Source organism: Rhincodon typus, chromosome 14 (assembly GCF_021869965.1).
Source record: "Rhincodon typus isolate 14 chromosome 14, sRhiTyp1.1, whole genome shotgun sequence".
Classification (NCBI taxonomy): Eukaryota; Metazoa; Chordata; class Chondrichthyes; order Orectolobiformes; family Rhincodontidae; genus Rhincodon; species Rhincodon typus.
Genome location: NC_063345.1, coordinates 3,246,031 through 3,268,171, shown reverse-complemented (window position 1 = coordinate 3,268,171; position 22,141 = coordinate 3,246,031). Strand labels below are relative to the sequence as shown.

The 22,141-nt window shown below is 41.1% G+C and overlaps 1 protein-coding gene across 1 annotated transcript in view; it reads left to right on the top strand.

Annotated features, from left to right (window-relative positions):
* LOC109911981 (phospholipid-transporting ATPase IG-like) overlaps positions 1-22,141 on the top strand; it is a 129,036-nt gene that overhangs the window by 27,615 nt on the left and 79,280 nt on the right. The window contains exons 8-11 of the mRNA XM_048605257.1: positions 15,815-15,865; positions 17,275-17,339; positions 17,567-17,648; positions 18,502-18,652. Coding sequence (XP_048461214.1) covers positions 15,815-15,865; positions 17,275-17,339; positions 17,567-17,648; positions 18,502-18,652 — 349 coding nt within the window. The remainder of the gene's footprint in view (positions 1-15,814; positions 15,866-17,274; positions 17,340-17,566; positions 17,649-18,501; positions 18,653-22,141) is intronic.

Here is a 22,141-nt window from a genome sequence, read left to right as displayed (position 1 = left end):
ATTTGGGAGAAGTACAAAGGGATATATAGAGCTAAGGCAGATTAATGCTTACAGATTATCTCCAGTATAATTAAATGGAAGTGCAGGTTCAAGAGTCTGAATGGCCTCCTGTTCCAATTTTCCCTTCAAGTCTAAGAGATTCCATCATATTGCTACAGAGAATGTTGTACCACATGGGCATCATGCTTTGTAACAATGATATATCGGTTTGTGAGATACTCTGTAGTATTTTGGTATTGTTGATCCCCTCTGGCATGGCCTTGCATTTTAAAATGTGCGCCTCTTGAAAACATTGTGCAGAATAAAAAGACAAACACATCTGAATAGAGGTATTACCATATTAAGAGGTATTAATAAAAAGATGCTAGTGTTAAAACCACAATCTCACTTACCTATTCTATTTCAACTGCATACTAATTTCAGATCATTAGTTAAATTATATTAATGTAAAATCTCCAAATGTTCTTTTCTCACCTGTTAATTCAATTATTTAAACATTGGAAGCATTTATATTAAAAGTAATTATAGAAGCAAAAGGACATTTGACATTCCTGAAAGAATGCAGAAAAGCTTGTTGACCATCTGAACAAAATGAACAATCTTCTCCATCAACTTTCTGCTGTTTAGGATGTTGCCAGAAGCGTGGTTGCTATTTCTTCAGAAATCATAATAGTTGTAAGGATTTACTGGAAACGATGGTGATGTTAGACGTTTTGTCACAACCTTGACACACACAAAATTCATACTTTTTTTTTGTATAACTTTACTCACCCTTTTCTATTGTGTATGATCCTAGCTGATGCTACCACTGGACATGTCAGATCCCAGAATGAAATCTACCACAAGTAGAAAACTTCCAATTATGAAAATTCCATACCAACAGTTCTGGTTAGGAATTTACATGATTTTAAAAGCTGTCATTTAAGCTCTGTGTAGACAATATTGACATAAGATGACTCCAAAGTTCACAGGAGTGAAAGTGGATTTGATCAGTTAAGTAAAACTTAAAAGACCTAATGTACAGGAGTGATTTCTCAGGATTTGAGACTTTGTAACTGCTAGTGTCAGGGAGCGGTTGAAACTGTTTTGCTTTCCATTCAATTTGTTTTCTATTTATCCCTTTGTGTAATAAACCTCTACTGCATTCAAGAAACTCTGTAACCTTGTGTGATGATGTTTCAGTGTCTCACCACCATGTTAACTGGATATATCCTGCTATTTCTATTCTGACTAGCAAATGACACTGATCGTGATCTCAGGATTACTATCTTTTTGAGGCCCTACTTTTCAGCTTGCTTCCAAACTCCACATTCTGCTTTTTTAGGACATTGTCTCTTCTTTTAACCTATTTTTTTTTTGTTGCCCCTAGCTGTTCATCCTCCCCTGTCCCAGAAGCCACTTTGAGACATCTTGACCGTCGCACCAGGGAGGCAACCTGCCATCCTGGAGTCTCATTGTGACAACACAAACACCTGTCTATACCCCTTACAATTGAATCCCTGTGAACAATTACATTCCCATACTTTTGACTCCTCCCTGTGCAGCAGAGCCACCCATGTCACAATAAATGTGGCTGTTGCTGCTTTCCCCTGAGACTAACCACCTCCACCTCCACACAGCCCCCCCCCCCCCCCCCGCCCACAGCCGTCCAAAACAGCACATCCGTTTTACAAGGTAATAGCCACAGGGAACTCCTGTTCTGACTGGTGGTCTCTCATGCCTTTCCTGCTTAGAGTCTTAGCCTATGGTGTGGTCTGTGTATATGCTACCCACAACACACTCTGCCTCCTTCCCACATCCCGGGCTTCTAAGACTGCAGCTCAGACACTTCTGCACATGTGTTGGCCCCAGGTACTGGGAAGTGTTCCTGGCTTTCCACATAAATCAGGAAGCGCACACTACAGCTTTGATCTCTCCTGCCATGACTTAGTCCTTTTAAACGTTTTGCAAGATGCTTAATATCAGATAAAATCAATTATTTTAGGGCCCATATTCCCTCATCCATGTTACTATAGACTATGACCCTGATAAATAATAAGACAAAAAAACAAAAAGCACCTCTTTCCTGCTGCACCAAATTCCGAGAAACACACAATTGCTCTGGCTGTCTCCCACCGGATATGCTCTCTTCCAGCTGCTTGTGCAAAGCTTTCTGATCATACACTTCAAACAGTCCCTTTAAGTAGAGTTGAGATGACTCACACAAGTTAACATATTGCATGAGATTATTGTTATGATGTGTAACTCAAAACCTCAGGCTCAAGACTAAAGGTGGACTGTGTCAAGAATGATATTACTAGTATTTCTCAAACAATGTGACCTTCTAGCTTAGTATAAGAATGTCTTTGAGATTTTATAATTTCACTTTAGATCAACATGAGTTGAAATGTAAATCTAGGATGTTAGGAATGCCGCCTAACTTCAGATACTGCTTAAGTTGATAGCATTCTTTCAAATCACAAGATTTCTAGGTTCCAGTTCCACTGCAGGTGTCATAGAGTCATACAGCACAGAATCGGACTCTTCAGCCCAACTCGTCCTTGCCAACCAGATTTCCTCAACTGAACTAATCCCATTTGCCTGTGTTGGGCCAATATCCCTTGATAACTTTCCTATCTGTGTAACTGTCCAAATGTCTTTATGTTGTAATTGTATCCGCCTCAACCACTTCTTCTGGCAGTTTGTTCATATACACACTACCCTCTCTTTAGGAGAAAGTTGTCCCTCAGGTCCCTTTTAAATCTTTTCCCGTTTCACTTTAAACCTGTGCCCTCTCATTTTGGACTCACCTACCCTCGTGATTTTATAAACGTCAGCCTCTTAAGCACTAAGCGAAAAAAGCCCCAGACTGTCCAGCATCTCCTTATAACTCAAATCTTCCATTCTCAGTAGCAATCTTGTAATTTTTTTTTGTTTTTTTTTTGCACCATTTTCCAGTTTTATAATATCCTTCTTTAGCAGTGCAACCAGAATTGTACACAGTACTCCAAATGTGGCCTTACCAATGTCTTGTGCAGCCATAACATGACATTCTAACTCCTGTACTCAATCCTTTGATAAAGGCAAGCGTGCCAAACACCACCTGTCTGCCTGTAACAGCACTTTCAAGAAACTGTGTACCTGTACTGGTAGATCTCCGTTTGACCATACTCCCCAGGGCCATACCGTTAACTGTGTAAATCCTTCCCTGGTTTGTCATGCCAAAATGCAACACCTCGCATTTATTTACATTGAACTCCATCTGCCATTCCTGGCCCACTGACCCAGTTGATCAAGTACCCACTGTACTCTTAGATAAGCTTCTTCATTGTCCATTATACCACCATTTTGTTGTCATCCACAAACTTACTAATCATGCCTCCTATATTCTCATCCAAATCGTTCAAATTAATGATGACCAACAGTGGACCCAGCACTGATCGTTGCAGAGCACCGCTGGTCACAGGCCACCAGTCTGAAAACAAACCTGTAACACTACCCTCTGTCTCCTAATATAGAACATAGAAACATAGAACAGTACAGGCTCTTTGGCTCAATGTTGTGCCGACCTATTATCCTACTAAGGTCAATCTACTCTGCATACCCTACATTTTACTATCTTCCATGTGCCTATCCAAGAGTCCCTTAAAAGTCTCTAAACTATCTGACTCCACTACCACTGTCGGCAGCGCATTCCACACGCCCACCACTTTCTGTGTGAAGAACCTACCTCTGACATCTCCCCTATACCTTCCTCCAATCACCTTAAAATTATGCCCTCTCGTAACAGTCATTTCTGCCCTGGGAAAAAGTCTGAGTATCCACTCGATCAATGCCTCTCATCATCTTGTACACCTCTATCAAGTCACCTCTCATCCTTCTTCGCTCCAATGAGAAAAGCCCTAGCTCCCTCAACCTTTCCTCATAAGACCCGTCCTCCAGTTCAGGCAGCATCCTGGTAAATCTCCTCTGCACCCTCTCTAAAGCTTCCACATCTTTCCTATAATGAGGTGACCAGAACTGAACACAATATTCCAAGTGTGATGTAACCAGAGTTTTATAGAGCTGCAGCGTATCCCCGCGGCTCTTAAACTCAATTCCCCTGCCAATGAAAGCCAACACACCATATGCCTTCTTTACAACCCTATCAACGTGAGGGATCTATGGACGTGGACCCCAAGATCCCTCTGTTCCTCCACACTGCCGAGAATCCTGCCATTAACCCTGTATTCTGCATTCAAATTCAACCTTCCAAAATGAATCATTTCACACTTTTCAGGCTTGAATTCCATCTGCCACTTCTAATGTCAAGCAAAGTTTGTATCTAATTGATCCAAGAACCTGAGCCCAAATCAAGGCACACTGTAGCATTGCACTGAAAGAGTGCTGAACTATAGAGGTGCCATCTTTCAGGTACATTGTTAAATTAAGATCCATTTTCTTGCTCTGATTTAAAAGATCCTGTTATTTTCTCGAAAGAGAGCAGAAGAGTTATTCCTCATGTTGCAGCCTGAATTTATCCCTTGACCAACATCAGAGACAGATTCCCTAGAAATTAGCATGTTTCTGTTTGTTGAATTTTGTGTGCTAATTGGCTGCTAATTATCCATCAGTCTACTTATTTAGTCGTGAAGCTTTTGAGATATCCGGTTCTCATGAAAATCACTGTTCTTTAGAGCCTAGCATAAGGAGCAATGTGAAACAAATACTGACACTGGACTAAGGAAATAAATATTTGGAGGGGTGAAAGATGGTGTTTTTCAAGAATGTGTTAAGATTGGAGCAAGGTTTTAAGAATGATTTCTGAAGCTCGGGATGGCTGAAATTCACCAGGCCAATTTAAACTGCACCTTCCAAAGCCAAGACCACTGCCACCTGGAAGGATAAAGGCAGCAGATACATGGGAAAACAACCTTACAGGCTCCCCTCCAAGCCACCCACCACCCTGACTTGGAAATGTATCTCCATTCCTTCAGTGTTTCCAGGTCAACTTCCTCGAAGTCCATAAAGACATTGTGGGTTCACCTGCAGCAAATGGACTGAGCGGTTCAAGAACGCAACTCACTGCCACCTTCTCAAGGAAAATTAGGGATGGGCAAGAAATATTAGCCCAGCATGTGACGCCCACATCCCATGAAAGAATACAGGAAAAAAAAAAGCTGCAAATGCAAAGAGATAACAAGGTGTAGAGCTGGATGAACACAGCAGGCCAAGCAGCATTAGAGGAGCAGGAAAGCTGACGTTTCGGGCCTTGACCTTCTTCAGAAATGCAAATGCAAAGAAGTGTGAGAGATGCAAGTGATCAAAGAGGCTTTTGGACAAGAATGTAAATTTTCAATTTGAGACCTTTAATGGACAAAGCAGAAGCAAATCAACCACAGGGACTAGAGGTGGTTAACTAAATGGTGTAGTTATGAGGGACATTGCTTTTTAGACGTTAGAATATTGGAGGTTGGCTAGGCAAGCATTGCAGTAGAAAGATCTGAAAGCTTAAATGTTAATTTTAGCAGGGATAAGGCAGAGGTAGGGATGGCTGATGTGACGGAGTTACATGTAGGCAGTCTTCGTGATGCAGAGGAGATTGGATTGGAAGCTCCACTTCTTCAAATAGGATGTAAAGATTGTGCGCAGTGACTGGGAGGAGGATGATTGAATTGTTGGAAGGAATACTAAGTTTGCAGTAGATTGAAAACACTGGCATACACACTCTTTGCAAATCTCGCTTTTGTGTAGAAACTTTAGTCACTATCATCGCCTGATGAAAGGCGTCCTATTTTGCGATTAACTTTATAGATGGAGAGATCTGCTTTTCTCTAAGAAAGCAGTCAGTGGAACTTGATGCTGCTTGCTGTATTGCTCTGAAAGAGTATGTCTCTGATTGTGACATTAGATTTCCTGTGAATTGTCAGTAAAATGTGAAGTTCTATTTGGCTTATTTTAATTTGGTCGTTATCATCGGTTCCCAAGGCTTCTGAAAATGAATAGTCTGTGACTAAAATCTTTGATCCTGAACTTTTGATTTTAAAATCATGAGGCGCATGGATAAGGTGAATGGCCAAGGTCGTTTTTTCCTCAGAACTAGAGGGCATAGGTTTAAGGTGAGAGGGGAAAGACGTGTAGAGGTCAATTTTCCCACGCATGGGTAGTGCATGTATGGAACAAGCTGCCAGAGGAAGTGGTGGAGGCTGGCACAATTACAACATTTGAATGGCGTCTGAATGGCTACATGAATATGAGCCAAATGCGGGCAAATGGCACTGGATTAATTTAGGATATCTGGTCAGCATGGACGAGTTGGACCGAAAGGTCTGTTTCCATGCTGTACATCTGACTCTATAACTTTTCATTAAGAACTGTAGCCACTGAGGTAATCTAATCAAATTGTTAAATCCCATTTAACTACTACAGATTTGGAAGGAGTACTCAACCATGATGAGGCTTTTTATTTTCATCCATGGCAATTTTAATTTGTCTAATTGCCTGCAGTATGTCGGGTAATATATTCTGACATAAATATTTATAAGACCATAAGATGTAGAAGCAGGAGCTATTCAGCCCACTTAGTCTTCTCTGCCATTAAGTGAGATCTTGACTGATCTGATGATCCTCAATTCCACTCTCCTACCCTGTCCCCATAACCCTTCATTTCCTTACTAATTAGAACAGTGTCCATCTCAGCCTTGTTTATACCTTGTTAATGTCTAGCATGAAGCTAATTAATTCAGAGCCTGGCGTTCCAGTTTTCTGGACATGTAAGAGCAGAAGTTTTATATCTGAACTAAGGCACCAAGCTTATCATGGTAATATGTGTATTAATCTTTTTACTCCCTTTCCTTCACCTCCATTACTTTTTATTATTATTCTCTGTATGGTTCGTGGGTTAACGTGCTTATTTTGTTAAATTTGGTCCTCTTTATGTTTTGTTTTAGTTGCTTTTGTCAGGGTTTATGGGGTTTTTTTTTCAAAGCCCACATTTCTGTGTTTCTGTTTGGAACAATTGAAACCATTCAACAGCAATTTCGGTCAAAACATGAGCTAAATGCACAACTGTAATTTTTTTTTTTTTTTTTATTGGGCATTTGTTACAAAAGTTGCAGAGCCAAGCTAGGTAGACCATCCATACCCATTGACTGTTTCTATTATGCTATAACTTGTTCTCCTGGACTAAAAACAGTCAAGAAAACCATGGTCATAGGACAAGAGACAGCAAGAACTGCAGATGCTGGAGTCAGAGTCAACACAGTGTGGAGCTGGAGGAACACAGCAGGCCAGGCAGCATCAGAAGAGCTGGAAAGTCGACATTTCAGGTCGGGACCCTTCTTCAGAACTCTGACCTGCTGTGTTCCTCCAGCTCCACACTGTGTTGACATGGTCATAGGACAAGGTGTTTCATCTGTATCCATGGTCACACTAAGTAGCAATTCTACTACTTTGTCCACTATGACAATGCAATCTGTCCTCGCGCAGAGCTCAAGAAATGCATAGGGGAAAGCAGCTACCAACTCGCAAAATGCACATGGAATAACAAACCGGGACACCACCCACATCCTCCACCTCCTCTAAGACTTCCAATTCCCTGGCGTCCAACACCACCTCTTCACTATGGACGTCCAGTCCCTACACACTTGCATTCCTCATGCAGATGGCCTAAAAGCCCTCCACTTCTTCCTCTCCCGCAGGCCTAACCAGTCCCCCTCCACCGACACCCTCATCCGCTTAACTGAACTCATCTTCACCCTTAACAATTCTCCTTCAACTCCTCACACATCCTACAGCCTAAGGGGGTGGCCATGGGAACCCGCATGAGCCCAAGCTATGCTTACCTCTTTGTACGATACGTGGAACAGTCCCTCTTCCGCAGCTACACTGGCCCCATCCCCCACCTCTTCCTCCGCTACTTCGATGACTGTATCAGCGCCGCCTGGTGCTCCCAGCTCGAGCTTAAACAGTTAATCAACTTTACTAACACCTTCCCGCCCAACCTCAACTTCAGCTGGACCATCTCTGATACCTCTCTCACTCCTTCCTGGGCCTCTCTGTCTCCATCTCTGGTGATCAGCTCAAAACTGATATATCTATTTCAAGCCGACCGACTCCCACAACTACCTGGACTACACCTTCTCTCACCCACCTTCCCGCAAGAATGCAATTGCCTACTCCCAATTCCTCCGTCTCTGCCACATCTGTTCCCAAGATGTTCCACTCCCGAACATCCCAGATGTCCTCATCCTCGTATTTCAAGGACCGCAACATCACCCCCCCGCCCCCCCAAAATCAATGGTCGAAAACGCCCTCGACTGCATTTCCCGCACCTCATCCCTCACACCCCCTCCCTGCAATAAAAACAAAGACAGAATTCCCCTTGTCCTCGCGTATCATCCCATTAACCTCTGGATTCAACACATCATTTCTCTGCCACTTTCGCCACCTGCAATCTGACCCCACTATGAAGGATATATTTCCCTCTCCGCCCTTATCTGCCTTCCGGAAGGACCGCTCTCTCCGCGACTCCCTCAGTTGAGAGGGTTGGATTATGGGGAGAGACTGAGTTGACTGGGATTGTACTCATTGGAATTCAGAAGAACGAGGGGAGATCTTCTCGAAACATATAAGATTATGAAGGGAATAGATAAAGCGGAGGCAGGGAGGTTGTTTCCGCTAGCAAGTGAAACTAGGACTAGAGGGCTTTGCCTCAAAATAAAGGGAAGCAGATGTAGGACTGAGGTCAGGAGGAACTTCTTCACCCAAAGGGTTGTGAATATGTGGAATTCCCTGCCCAGTGAAGCGGTTGAAGCTACCTCGCTGAATGTTTTTAAGGCAAGGCTAGATAAATTTTTGAACAGTAAAGGAATTAAGGGTTATGGTGAGTGGGCAGGTAAGTGGAGCTGAGTCTCAAAAAGATCAGCCATGATATTATTAAATGGCAGGGCAGGCTCGAGGGGCCTGATGGCCTGCTCCTTCTCCTAGTTCTTATGTTCTTCTGTCCGCTCCACACTCCCGACTAGCCCCACCACCCTGGCACCTTTCCCTGCAACTGCAGGAAGTGCTACACCTGTCCCTACACCCTCCCTCTCACCTCCATCCCAGGCCCCAAAAAATCCTTCCACATCAGACAGATGTTCACCTGCACATCCGCTAATGTGGTCTGTGGTATCCGCTGATGCTGATGTGGCCTCCTCGACATGGTGAGACCAAGCGGAGGCTCGGAGACCACTTTGTAGAGCACCTACGCTCGGTTCGTGACAAATGACAATACCTCCCAGTTGTGATCCACTTCAACTCCCCCTCCCACTCTCTGGTCGACATCCATCCTGGGTCTCCACCAGTGTCACAACGACTCCACCCGGAAACTGGAGGAACAGCACCTCCATATTCCGCCTTGGAACCGTACAACCCAATGGTCTCAATGTGGACTTTACTAGCTTCAAAATCTCCCCAACCCCCGCCTCATCCCAAGACCAACCCTCCCTCTCGTTCCTGCCTCCTTGACCTGTCCGTCGTCTTTCCCATCTATCTGCTCCTTCCACCTCACTGACCAATTCTCACCACTACCTGCTATCACCATCTCACCTACCTTTCCCATCTCAAACCCCCCCCCCCCCATTTATTTCACAGCCCCCTTCCCCTTCCCCATTTCTGAAGAAGTCCCGAACCGAAACATCAGCTTTCCTGTTCCTCTGATGCTACCTGGCCTGCTGTGTTCCTCCAGCTCCACGCGGTGTTGTCTCTGACTCCAGCATCGGCAGTTCTTACCATCTCAGATGGTTTAAAGGCCTGTTTCAAAACGCCTTTATGTATTACTGTAAAACGTGAGCAGCGTATTGCTAAAAGTAAAAGAAATTCAATTTCCACATTTATCAGCAGCATATTGTGGGAACATTTTAGCAGTACAAATCACAAATGCAACAGTCCTTTGTGTTGGCACTGATCAAACCCAAGCTTTTGTAACAAAAAGATGCTGGAAAAGCTCAGCAGGTCTGGCAGCATCTGTGGAGAGAAAATAGAGTTAACATTTCGGGTCCGGTGACCCTTCCTCAGAACTTTTGTAAATTAAGCACGTACACAGATGGAAAACAGTCACAAACCCAAGGACTTTCTGTACAGTGAGGTAACCAGAGCTGTGGAGTCAGTCGGGAGCCAGGGTTCTGCATCCAGGAGTAAGTGTGACATAAAAGACCTGAAAAATCAATTGTAGCACTCGAGTTACGATCTAGCAAAAGAGGGTAATGGCAACATCATTTCTGGGCTACTATGGACCAGTGGATAAAAAAATGGTTCAGCAATAGGCCAATGATGACACTCAAGTGCAGTGCTTGTAGTGATATCTGCCCCTCAAAGACTCACTCCCACTGTAATTACAAATGAATGCACCTGCAATGTTTGCTTCATGTCCGTCATCTTTCGAAAGGCAGTAACACAAATCATCTTTTTTTTTTGTTTTGCATAGCAGAACAGGTGCTGCTCTGGTCACCTCTTATTTTGTCTTCCACAGCTCTCCACATTCCTAATGAGAGTGTTCCACAAGAAATTAAAAATAAACATTTAACAATTTAGTCCATCGAGCCAGCTCTGTTATTTGGTTGTCTTACTGTCTTTATTTCGAACTCTCCATTCTTGCATCTATTCTTTGGTGAGAATAGACACAATAAACCTTATCCTTTGTGAATCATTGTGGTAGTGTTGGAGAGTTCTGTATAGCTTTGTGAAACTCTTTTATCTTTGGGTGTAGCTGCGGGTTAGATTTCCGTCTGTTGTCATTGTGTTGTTTTCCTCTTCCATTGTGATCATCTGTTAACGCACCCCACACTGGTTACAGGTTTGAGATTAGAGCTGTTGGGAAACTGCTACAGTTAAGTTGGATTCCCAAAATAAATGCTTAACCTTCTATTTATCACTTTTCTTAAGTGTTGTGGCGGATTCAAGTAGTCGAGTCAATCTAAAAAAAAAATCTCAATCTAATACCAAAAGCTCAATAATTATATGTGACTCCTTTGCTAATAACCTCATTATTTAATCAATTTGAACCACTTTAATGTGAACAATATTTAGGTAGTGTTCTATTTAAATGTGATTCTATCTGATTATTATAATCAAGTTATAATTGGACCACAAAGAACAGAAGATTTTGTTTCTGAACTCCCTTTCTCCCACTCTTTTTAAGTTGGTGTAAAAAGCAGCAAGCTTGAAAAGGGGCTTACCTTGGTGTTATCTTGATGTTCCTTATCCACACAGTGTGAACCTATTCATTCGAGTGGCCTTGAACAAACCTAGACTCGGCGCTATCTATAATGACTGGGAATCATGTTCACTGCTAAGGATTATTTGTGCTTCTCAAACTCACCCAAGTCATCGGAAATATTTTGGACAGATTCTGAAAAGGCGTAGAACAGTGATGGGAGTCATGCGTTTATCAGAGGAAACAGGCATGAGTCTATTGATTGGCCCACTTCCACTGTTTGTTTGAGTGTGGGATTCTCAGGAACTTAATTTAAGGCAGTTGCTATACAGGCTGTAATACACCAGCTGTTTCATGATATTGTCAGTGTACGATGCTGTCAGCTGGACCCAGTTAACTGGGATGGCCCTGATTGCATTGTTATGCAGTCAGTCCACTATCACTCCACTGTATAGCAATGATGCTAGTGAGAACTTCATAGTTCATTTGGGTTTCATTGATGGAAAGCCTCGAGTGACATTTTCATGTAGATTCTGACCATGTGAATATTTAATATGCATTTTAATTGCATATGTACAGTTCATTTATAATGAAATAATTTAGCTTTTAGCCTTGGAAATAAGTTCTTCACGATTCTGTTTTCTATCCTACCCATTTTTAGTGTTGAGTAGCCAGCTGCCAGTTTTAATTTGCAGTTTGTACAAATTCCATTAGGTACGATATTCACCTTTCTGCATTATTAATGCACTTGATCATTTGCTTTTGGTTTTTACTTTCTGTGGGAATATCAATTAAAGTTATTTTAGTGTCACAGTCATTGATTTATCATATGATGGAATCAATTTTATTTTCACAAAGCATAATAGAATATGTTGGGTAGGTTTCTCTATGCTAAAATATCCATGAATTTCTGATGCTGTATAAAAAATATGCAAGATTTATGTGCAACCCATAACAACTGTGATTTACCATGAGCCATCAATTGGATGTGTGAAACCTGAGCTGCAGGCATTGTGAGTTACAGTTTGCTGTGGCATGGCATCTCACAACCTGACTTTTAATTAGACTAGCATCTAAGTTCAAAAGACTTAAGAATGAAGGAGTCACCACTCACTAGAAGTTTAACTGGATGGATGGCCTGATGTGGCGCAGCTTTTTCATATTCAGGGCTTGCTAAGTGTGATGAAATGGTCGCCACTATTCTGGTTGCCTGCAGCAACCATTACAGTTACATTACATTACAGAGACCATGCATCAGACAGCTTGATTGGCACAAAAGTAGAATTTGCTGAAAAAGCTCAGCAGTTCTGGCAGCATCTATGAAGAAGGAAAAAAATCAGAGTTAATGTTTCCAGTCTGGTTCAGAGGAAGGGTTATCAGACCTGAAACATTAACTCTGATTTTTTTTTCTTCACAGATGCTGCCAGACCTGCTGAGCTTTTCCAGCAACTTGTGGTTTTATTCCTGATTTACAGCATCTGCAGTTCTTTTTGGGTTTTTTTAAGCTTGATTGGCAATATCAGCTTTTGATTTCAGAATCCACGCCCACCCCCCCACCCACACACCCAATTGCAGGAGCATTTTGGCTATCAAATGCCCAGTCTACAAGCTGCAGTGTCGTAGTTGACTCATGTTAAGAATCATGTGGTGTAATTGCCTACAGAGCCTTCTGGGAGCCACATTTATTATACTCCACTTATGTGTTGTGTATTGGTGCTAGAGTTACTAAAGTAAATGCATGTTATTGCCACTGAGCCGTACAGAAGCTGAAGATTCAATCAACTGTTTTTTAAACTAGATTCTGCACGGCTGTAGTTGGGGTTGTATTAATGATCTGAGTTTATTGGAGCAAGGGAAGAAATCAACTGTGGTTCCCTTCCCTAGCAATTGTCAACTTAAATTGCATTGCAAAGTGAAACTACTTTAGGCTGGAGAATTATGTTTCTCACGTGTTGAATAAAGGCTACTTCTCTTCACTGGTAATGAGATACAATACCAGCAGAGTGCAAGAATTCGCAGTCTCCTGACTGGCATTAGACATTTTATCCGATTTTCTGTCTAGTGGGGAAATTAGGAAAAATCTAAGTACAAAATCCAAGGCGTTGAGCCAAGAGAGAAAGCTAAAAGTTGACGAGAATCATAGCATCAAAAATGGCTTGAAAAAAAATGAGACATTCCAGTGGTTTGTCTGTATAACATGTTCAGAATGCCCAAAAATACTTTCATTTAATGAGTTATATCTGAAATTTGTGTGTTCTTGCTGTCAGCAAGGAGTTACAGTAATGTAGCTTGTATTACTGAATCAGTAGTTGAGAGACACAAATTCAGATCTAAGCCCTACTTGCCTGGGCTCCTTTGAAAGCACCTTCCAAACCTACACCATCCAGCACCTGTAAGAATAAAGGTAGTCAGCACATGCGAGTACCATCAGCTGTCAGTTTTGCTCCAAGCCCTGCACCACTTTGATCTGGAGCTGTAGTTACTATTTTTAATCATTGTATTGAAGTTGGACCGTTATGAATAGGCTATAAATTCTGATCTTACAAGTGACAGCCGTGTTCTATAAATTCAGAAATAAAAATCAAAAACAGCATCAAATTGGAACACTGCAAAGCCACACTAACTAAACACAGTAATGTGGTTTTAGTCATGGGGGCTATTCTTAACCAGGATAAGTGGAAAATGTCTTGTGTACCATGATCTTGATCACATAGCTCATTTTAATGTCTCTTGTGGAGTGCAGCAAGCAACATTCCCTTGTTACTGCTCTCCAGTCCTGAAGTAGAGCTTGAACTTAACATTCTTCTAAAATATAGAATAATTGTAACAACTAAGCCAATTAACCATAGGTATCAAGAGCTTCATCACCAGGAGGCTGGCATAAACTTAAGGTGCATGTGGCAAAATTAGAGTCAACTGATTGGCTTGTAGAGCTGGTTTGTTGTTCCGCAGATGTTTCATTATCCTGCTGGGTAACATCATCAGTGCAGCCTCCGATGAAGTGCTGTTGTGTTTTCCCACCTGGTATTTAAACTCTGGGGTCCGTTGAGCTGGATTACCTCTCTTCCGGTTTTCCTTCGCGGTGGACTATATATGGGGTCTAGCTCTACGTGTTTGTTGATGGCCTTCTTAGTGGAGAATGAGGCCTCTAGGAATCCCCATGCTTGTCTCTGCTTGGCCTGTCCCAGGATCCTGGTGTTGTCCCAATCAAACTGGTGGTTTCCCTTATCCACGTGGATGGAGATGAGTGAGTATTGGTTGTGTCTTTTTGTTGCCAGTTGATGTTCGTGTACTCTGGTGGCTAATTTTCTTTCTGTCTGTCCGTTGTAATGTTTGTTGCAGTCTTTGCAGGGGATCTTGTATATCACTTTGGCCCTGTCCATAGTGAGTAACGGGTCTTTGGTTCAGGTTAGCAGTTGGCGTAGGTTTGATGTGGGGTCAACCACGGGGTCACCTATCTTCGGACTAATGGCTGATGCAGAGACTCGAAAGCATAGCCCTTCCGCTAATCCAGCCAAAATTACCGATACGATACGTGGACGACACCTTCGTAATTAATGTCTGTGATTTAAACCCTATCTTCTTTGCCTCCACTCACGCAAAGGTAAATAGACACAGTTAACAGATTTAAAAAAAAAACACATGTAACCGGCCAGTCACTTAAGCAATCTCCACAATCCCTAACGTCACAAGCATGTGGGATTGTATCTAGCTTGATTTCTGAAGATGCTGATGTGTGCAGATAGCTTCCTGTAGGCTCCAAGGAGTATTCGTTTAATACTTATAACTGAGATTCTATTCGTGAACTTTCAATTAATTGATAATGAGAGGAAATACCAGGGAGCAGTCAAAACTCCGTCCTTCAGCTTTCACAGGTACGATCCTTTTGACTTAAACGCAGTTCAAAAACCAGTTCAAAACGTGCTTTCTGTTTGTTAGACTGGTTGCCTCCCTTGGGGCCCCAGTTAACATTCAACATCTGCCAACTGCTAGAGCATAATGCGTTTCCACAACCAAGACCCCTAGAGTGTTCTTTGAACAACAATCAACCTGCACTTAACTTCCAGGCCTGGCCTCATAAACACATATCAGTTTGTTTTTTTTTTTTGAAAAACAAAACCAGCTTCTGCTCACAGTCCAAAAGTCAACTTCAGCTCTCAGCTCAGCTCAGCTCAGTTCACAGCTCCAAGCCAGAAATGGCAAAAGTGAAAAGTAAAATAATGAAGGTCTAAACACTGTGCCACAGAACAAATCAGCATCTTATAATTCCTCAAATTTAAGATGACATCATGTTTTGTTTTTTATATTTCATGAAATTCATGTGTAGTCAGTTGACACTGCAAATTGAGAGTATTTTGGCAGCTTTTTTGTTATCCTAGGGAGGCTAAATATGAATCGTAACAATAAAGTAAAAACTGTAAGTACCTAAGAAACAGGAGCAGGAGTAGGCCATTTGGCCCCTCAAGCTTGCCCCACCATTCAACAAAATCATGGCCGATCTCCACCAGGCCTGAACTCCTACATCAGTAATCTAGCCTCCATAACTCTGAGGTAAAGAATTCCAGATAATTTACTAACTTCTGGTTAAAGCTGATGGAGCATTTTTTTGGTTTTGAAACAATATTATGCCACTCTAATGCGAAATTTGATCATTTACAGGTTTGTTGGACGAGTTCATGTTTTCAGTGATAAACAAGAGCCAGTTGCAAGGTACTTGTTACAACATTTGATCATAATTCTATTTAAATGGTTAATCTTACTGTGCACTGTATAAATGGTTTCCCATCTAGTGAACCAGGCTTACACTGGGGCTATACGTTGGCTTCTGGGATGTGTTGTGTTGGTGGGGTGGAGATTAGAGCCAATTTTACTACTTATCCTAAACTGAGCAAGTAATTCCTATTAACATCGATTTTTCAAATGTTAGTGTTGAAACCTTGAACTTTATACTGAAAGTGTTTGTCTGAAAACAAAATTCCCTGATTAATGTTCTGGTCATGTAACATATTTATTCATTAGGATTTTCTCTAAAATATAATGATAAACTACTTGTAGCTTGTTAAATTCCTGCATCAGACGTGCAAATCACTGACCGAGCAGGTTGAATTGATTCAGTTTCATGACCAACTACTGGAAGTCTTTGCAACATCCAGGCTTGGGCTGACAAACAGCAAGTAACACTGGTGCACTGTAAGTGACAGGCAATAACCATCTCCAACAAGTCTGTATCTAACCACTGTCCATGGACATTCAATGATATAATGATTGCTGAATCCCCCACTGTCAAATTGCTGGAAATTAGCACTGACTGGAAACTGAACTGGACTTATAAATATGGTCTATGAGAGTAAGTCAGAGGCAAGGAATTCTGAAGCTAGTGACCCACATCCTGACTCTCCAAAGTCTGCTATCCATAAGGCACAAATCAGGAGTATGATGGAAAGCTCTCCACGTGCCTAAATGAGTGCAGCTCCCGCGATACTCAACACCATCCAAGACAAAACAGCCTGCTTGATTGGCACCACATCTATTGCCTCCATCATGACACCAAGTTGCAGCAGTGTGTACCATCTACAAGATGCACAGCTCAAATTTGCCAAGGCTTCCAAAGCGCCTACCAAACCCACGACTGTGACCATCCAGAAGGACAAGGCCAACAGGTACATGGGAACACTGCCACCTGCAATTTCCCAACAAGCTACTCATCATCCTGACTTGGAAGGCTGCTCCTTCATTTTTGACTGGGTCAGAGTCCTGGAACTCAATTCTAAAATGTATTGAGGATATACCTGTACAAAATGAACTGCTGTGGTTGAACAAGACAGATGACTATTAGCTGCTCAAGAATGATTGGGGTCAGGCAATAAATGCTCTTCCAGCCAGCAAAGCCTATATCCTTTGAATGAATCAGAAACAAATTATGATGTTTTGTTGGTACTGAAGAGGTATTTTGAAAACACACCTGCAGGCATTGAATAGGATGCTCAAATATACACACTTTCTAACTTGTGTACAAATATTCTTAATTGGATTCCTGGCTGTGTTTTAGACCTGCATGGAATTTTATTTATTGGATGGATTTTTCTTTTTCCAAACTGAGATTTATTTATTTATGTTAGATCTTTGGGCCCTGAAAATCTGCTGTTAAGAGGAGCCACCTTAAAGAACACTGACAAGATATACGGTAAGCGTTTGTACTAGCTTTTGTGAAATAATTCTATCTGGACAGATCACTGTTGCACAGATAATTATTTAGTTATAAGTATCATTATGGATATGCTTTTGAGGCCTATCGATGTGGACTATCCTGGCTTCATTGAACTTAATATAAAATGACTTATTGGATGTTTCAACATTTATACATTTATCTACACGGAGTAATAAGCATTCCTTTTCGACTGTGAATTTCAGGTGTTGCTGTATATACTGGAATGGAAACAAAAATGGCCTTGAACTACCAAGGAAAGTCACAGAAACGCTCAGTAGTAGAAAAGTAATTACATTCTTAAGAATTATGTATTTCATTCGAACCTATGCATGTAGATTTTGAAAATTATTTCGAGCTTCATTACTGCTACCACTACTAGCAATATTTTTCATGGAATATTTGGTCATATTTGTTCTGTACTTAGCAAGGGTCAGTGGGAGGGATGATGTACTGTCCTCTTTCTTGGCATAGAATTTCAAATCAATCATTATACCACTAACTGCAGTTATTGGAGGTTAACAAAATTGTTATCTAATTCATAATGTTGTAATAATGCTCAAATACTACCAGGAATTAAAAAGTAAAGACACTGACTCCAATCTTGGAAAATTTTGTGCAATAGTATTTTTAATTATTTTGATATAATAATCGAAAGAAAACTATTAATGCAAGATAATTATTTTATAGTGCAAGATGATCTATAAAAATACTGACTTTCTAAACAAGTTTTCTTTGCTGCCACAGGATATTATAGATTGTGAACTACATAGAGTGAAATAATGGAGTAGAGATGTTGCAAAAGACTTTGGGCACAGAAATAGTGGGGCAAAAAAACTAGGTAATGTATTAACATAAGACAGGTGAACCGTTACAGTAGAGATCAAATCAATGCTGAGTTGCCAGAAAAATTGACCAGAATATGTCAAGACAGAATTAGAGTAATTGAGAAAGGGACAGCAGAAAATGACTGAGTCAGAACTGACAAGTGCTAGATTCACTTCCTTAATAGAATTACTAGATTTACATGTTGCAATGATTGAAGGCAATTTAAAAATCAAAACTTGTTTTATAGTTTCATTTATTAGTATTAAAAATCATAACCACAAATATGATTTGGTTTTTTTTTATTGCCTTGCAGGTCCATTAATGTTTTTTTAATAGTGTACTTGTGCATATTGGTCAGTAAATCTTTGATAGGCACCACATTGAAGTACATTTGGCAAAGTGATCCTGCTAATGATGAGCCTTGGTATAGTTCAAAAACGGGCAAAGAGAAAGATACTAACCAGGTACTGGAATAAATTCAATTCATTTTTATCTGCAAAGCTGGAAAATGTTTTCATATCACAATTCACATCGTGGCAGTTCCAGTGAAACAGTTGTCTCCAAGTACTAGCTGAGTTTTTTTTTGGTGCAGCATTGTTGTTGTATTAACATTTGTCATAGTATTTCTCAATTGCCCAAATGTCTCAATTAACTTTATTTTTAACTTGCACAATTGAATACTTTATTGATTAAAGTTGTTTAAATTCCAATTCATTGTGCTCTGTCTTCCTTTGTTATTTCTTCATTCTTTCCCTAATTCTTTCTACCCTGTTATATCTACTCTGATAACCTTCTAATAAATCTAAATATAACTTTAAGAACCAAAAGAACTGTGGGTGCTATCAATCAAAAAAAAACAAATTACTCGAAAAGCTCAGCTGGTCTGGCAGCATCAATGGAGAGAAAGCGGAGTTGATGTTTTGGGTCGAGTGACCCTTCGTCAGTTCTGGAAAACAGTCCTCAGAACTGAGGAAGGATCACTCAACCCAAAACGTCTACTCTGATTTATTGCCACAGCTGAGCTTTTCCAGCGATTTTGTTTTTGTTAATAACTTAAGATCCTTTCCCTTTGCTGTTCATGTTAGATTTATGAACACTGTCACCATATGTCAGAGTGAGCAGAACCTGAGTAAGCTTGCAGTTTACTGTCAGAGGTATTGATGGTCATTTTCAAGCTATTAATGCACACCAACATAGAACGCAAGAAGGGAATGTTCTTAACTAAAGAAGCTGTATGGTACGAGCTAATCCACTGAAATCTGCAGCATTTTTGCACTTCACAATTACTGCTATTCTGGAGCAATTATGATTTTTTTTCGTTTCTGTGACGTGATGGTCTCAGCTCAGTTGGGATTAAAGATGTGAGGTTGGTATAATTTCTCAAAGCCTGCAAGTGTTAGTTTTCTCTTTACAATTAATCACTTGCTAATGAAATTTCTTCACCAGCAATTTATTAATTCAAATCCACATTTCCTGCTCTGTTAACATAATATATTGGGGGAAAAGAAGAGGTTATGCATGACAAAGAAAAGACATTTTTCCAAATTTTGTCCTTGGTTCAATTTTTATAAACTATCAAAACAATAAAGGGTATGACTCACAATGAAAAAGATCTCTGTTAAAGTATACCAACAATATAATGGTGAAAATTCTTGTATGTGATGTATCACTGGCATTTGTTTTCTATCCATCATTGCCCTTGAGAAGGTGGTGCTAAGTTACCTTCTAGAACCGTTGCAGTCCGTGCAATGTAGTTGCGCAGCTGTTGGGAAAGACACAAATACTTGAAAGAGATTTTGAGAGAATAAAACTGTTTTGTTCAGTCAACCAACTCCACTATAATAGCATTGTGTGTTTTTGCTCAGTTCTCCTATTTTAAACAATGAGATTGACTGATTAGAATTTTGAAGCAATTGTAATTTGTTCATTTTCCGACTGATCTAAGAGAACAATGCTGCTAACATGTAATAGAGTTATTTCTTTAGGTTCTTCCATGGTTAAACATCCAAGACGACACATCCCATTACATAATTATCTCCGATTGATTTGTGATGTAGTAATCAATGACTGTATGCCTGCTATTTAGGTCCCTGGGCTTGATTTTTTTTTTTTTTTTTTTTTTTTTTTTGCATGAGTTCGTCATCTTGCTTCCAGATTAATGTGAACTAAATGACTGTCCCAGAGTTGCATGTTTTAGTAGAGACAGAACGTGTAACTTTCAAGAAAGGTATTTGAATTGGCAAATGTATGGCCTGCACTTCGAAGCTGCAGGAGAGTACACTGCTGAATGCCTACTTCGCCTGAATGCGGTCACATAGAAATCCATTGAGTGAACAAGAGCTTTCACTGCTAAATTGTTACTCACTTTTCTTATTTCCCAGTTCCACCCATATAACGGCCAGCACGGTGGCTCAATGGTTAGCACTGCTGCCTCACAACGCCAGGGACCCGGGTTTGATTCCACCCTTGGGCAACTGCCTGTGTAGAGTTTGCATGTTCTCCCAGTGTCTCCGTAGGTTTCCATCGGGCTCCGGTTTCCTCCCACAGTCCAAAGATGTGCAAGTTAGATTGACTATGCTAAATTGCCCATAATGTTCAGGGATGTGCAGGCTAAGCGGGTCAGCCATGGGAAATGCAGTGTTACAGGGATAGGGTAGGGGGATGGGTCTGGGTGAGATGTTCTTCAGAGTGTTGGTGTGGACTTTTTGGGCCGAATGGTCTGTTTCCACACTGTAGGGATTCTATGAAATTCTGTGAAATTCTATAAAACTTCACTGGACGATCTCCCAGGAATATCCTCCCTAAGTACAGCCGCAATGTTATCCCTAACAGAAAATGCCACTGCCCTTCCTCTCTTGACTCCCTTGCTGTCCTTCCTGTAGCATCTGTATGCATATTTACTTATACATATTAATTAATTAAAACTTTCTAACTGAATAAAGATTTTACAGCATCTTAGGTTTGTTTAATACATCCTCATCAGCTGTGTGACCCTTTTGATCTTTTTACTTAAATTCTGTGTTCTGTGTCCTTCTTGCTCACTTCACCTGATGAAGGGACTACTCTCTGAAAGCTCGTGCTTTCAAATAAGCCTGTTGGACTAAAACCTGGTGTCGTGTGATTTCTGACCTTCTCTACCAGTCCAACACCAGCACCATTTATACCCCGAAACATGAAGCTCCAGTTCTGTCCATTCCGGAGCCACAGTTCTGTAATAGCTATATCCCAGTCCCATGTTCCCAACCATGCCCTAAATTCATCTGCCTTTTCTGTCAGGCCTCCTGTGTAGAAGTAAATGCGATTAATTTATCAGTCTTACCTTGTTCTCTGCCAAGCTCTTGTCTGCTCTGACTATTAGAATTGCTCCCCATTTACCTCCTGTACTAGCCTCCAACCTCACAAGTAGCACGAGCAAATCTCCCTACAAGGATATTGGTCTCCTTCCAGTTCAGGTGGAACCCATCCCTCTTATACATGTCATTTTCTGTCCCTGAAAAAATTCCAATGATCAAAAAATGTAAATCCTTGCTCCCTGCACTAGCCCCTCAGCTCCTTAGGGGAGGCAATGGTCTAGTGGTATTGTTGCTGGACTGTTAATCCAGAGACCCAGATAATGTTCTGGGTTCGAATCCCGCCACAGCAGATGGTGGAATTTGAATTCCATAAATATCATCTGGAATTGAGAATTGACAGTGAATCCATTGTCAATTGTCAGGAAAAACCCATCTGGTTCGCTAATGTCCTTTAGGGAAGGAAACTGCCATCCTTACCTGGTCTGGCCTACATGTGACTCCAGACCCACAGTAATGTGGTTGACTCTTAATTGCACCCTGTGCAGTTAGGGATGGGAAATAAATGCAGCCTAGCCAGCAATGCCTTCATCCTGTGAATGAATAAAGAAAAAGCCATGCATTCATCTACTGTATCCTCCTATTCCAACTCTTGCTACACGT